This window comes from Microtus ochrogaster, chromosome 2 (assembly GCF_000317375.1).
Source record: "Microtus ochrogaster isolate Prairie Vole_2 chromosome 2, MicOch1.0, whole genome shotgun sequence".
Classification (NCBI taxonomy): domain Eukaryota; kingdom Metazoa; phylum Chordata; class Mammalia; order Rodentia; family Cricetidae; genus Microtus; species Microtus ochrogaster.
Window position 1 is genome coordinate 49380571 of NC_022010.1, and position 2166 is coordinate 49382736.

A 2166-nucleotide genomic window follows, 5' to 3' on the forward strand; every position below is an offset into this window, starting at 1 on the left:
CTCTCTCTCACTCTGTGTGTGTCTGTGTGTGTGAAACCAAGTAATACGACAATCTGCGTTGGTGGTATAGTGGTGAGCATAGCTGCCTTCCAAGTAATACGACATAAACCAAGCTGACCAAGGTGATCACCCTGCCTCAGCTGACACTTTAAAAACAGAAGTATCCATCTGCATTTCCCCCTGCAGGGGAGTATTACAGAGGTAGGCAGAGGGTTAAGAGCTGGAGGAACTAGAATGTGGTGAACACTATCTACCAGGCATGGAATGGCCTCAGCCTTGTGACCTCAAAGGAGCTGTAATTACCTGCATGAGACTTGCACAAGGCGGGCCTGTCAGCATTCCTTCATGGGCCAGCATGGAGGCCCTCCCCAGCCCTGCATATTTATTTATAGGCAGTTCATGGTTACTGGGGAAGCAGAAGATGCTTTCGTCAGCACAGAGCCACATGCAAGGTGGCCATGCTCCTGCAGACAACTATGCACCAATGTTCTTGTAGTAACAGTAATTAAACCTACTGAGTCACAAAAGAAAAAGGAAGAAAAGGAGGAAGGACAGACAGACCTACAGCAAGATCCTGAGCAGACTAAAAATAAAATTGGGGTCTTTCATTTTTCCAATCCCTTAATGGAACAGAATTAAAAGACAATTCAGATTAAGAGGGCGGAAGGCTTGGCACACCACCGTCTTTGAACTGTGTGGTAGTTAGGAGAGCCCCTGTGTCATAATGTGGGCTGTCTAGGAAGTCAGACCAGCAGTCTTCACAAGCTCCTTACCACTCTTCCAGTTTCTGCTCACGGGATGCCTTCTGGTCCTTCTGTCTCCTCTCCTGGACTGTCTCATCACAGTAAGCCTGCAGTGCCATCATCAGGCTTCCCATGGGCGTGCTGAAGGAAAAGAGGAAGTTAAAGGAGCAAATCATTATTCTACCTGACACAGGACCGTCCCTGCCCGTCAACAGCAGAACCCGCTGTCAGATATGGAAGCATTTGACAATTTACACCTCTTTCAAACAGAAAAACATACTGAGGCCATTTTCTTCCTGGCTTGAACAACAAAGAAAAACAATCATTGTAGCTTCACTGATTGGTATAAAACAGTAACAGATCTAGAAACTGGTTCTTTCTTTTTTAAAATTATGAATAAGAAATAAACCAAGACAAAGGAGGAAATACATATATATGACTAGTTCAATTAAGCTGCTTCAAACTGGAAGCTTCTCAAAAAGGAATGACTAGTTCATTCAGGACAGTACCAGCCCCTGGAAGACAAGACCTTTGGAGAAGATGAAGATACTACTGGCTTTGAGGGACGGGCCATGGAAACACCTTATAGTCTAGAGTGTACTATAACTGACAGCTGCTATGTCACCAGCTATGTATAAGAGATGGACAGAGGTGCTGGAGAGAAGGTGTTGCAGTAAGAGCTTCTTGCTGCTCTCTCAGAGGACCCAGGTTTGGTTCATACTGCTTGTAACTCTGACTCCAAAGGACCGATGCCCTGCACATAAATACATGCAGGTTCTCATATGCACACAGAAATTAAGAAGAAACGTCTTTAGGGGCTGGTAAAGTGCTTGCCATGCATGGGTGTTGAGTTTGCATCCCCAGCACCCATATAAAACCAGGTGTGGCAGTATCCCTAGGGCTTGCTCACTACCCTGTCCAGCTGCTGATCTGTGAGCTCCAGGTTCACTGAGTGATCCAATCTCAAAAACAAAGTAGATGGGGCTGAGGATGTAGCTTAGTGGTAAAGCCATTTCCTATCATGGACAATGTCCTAGGTTTGAATCCCAGTAACACAATAAATAAAGCAATAAGGTGGAAAGTGAGAGGAAGACGCCCTAACACTGATCTCTGGCTTCCACACCCATGAACACAAATGCATGTGTATACTAAAACACATGTACATACACAAAAGGAACTGATTTAGATAATTATCATAGAAACAAACAGAATTTTCTTTCCTATGTCCTCAAGGAGCAAGTTTTGACTTTGACATAAGTCAAATTCTTTCTAGCTAGAACTTTAATAAACTCATTAAAAATTATCTTTGCTAAGCAAAAGAAATCAAAAACTATATCAGCAGGGCTGGAGAGATGGCTCAGAGGTTAAGAGCATTGCCTGCTCTTCCAAAGGTCCTGAGTTCAATTCCCAGCAACCACATGGT

General features: G+C 44.1%; 1 protein-coding gene across 1 annotated transcript in view; it reads right to left on the reverse strand.

Moving 5' to 3' along the window:
• Positions 1 to 2166, reverse strand: part of Timmdc1 (translocase of inner mitochondrial membrane domain containing 1) — a 24896-nt gene that overhangs the window by 2801 nt on the left and 19929 nt on the right. The window contains exon 6 of the mRNA XM_005344984.2: positions 774 to 884. Coding sequence (XP_005345041.1) covers positions 774 to 884 — 111 coding nt within the window. The remainder of the gene's footprint in view (positions 1 to 773; positions 885 to 2166) is intronic.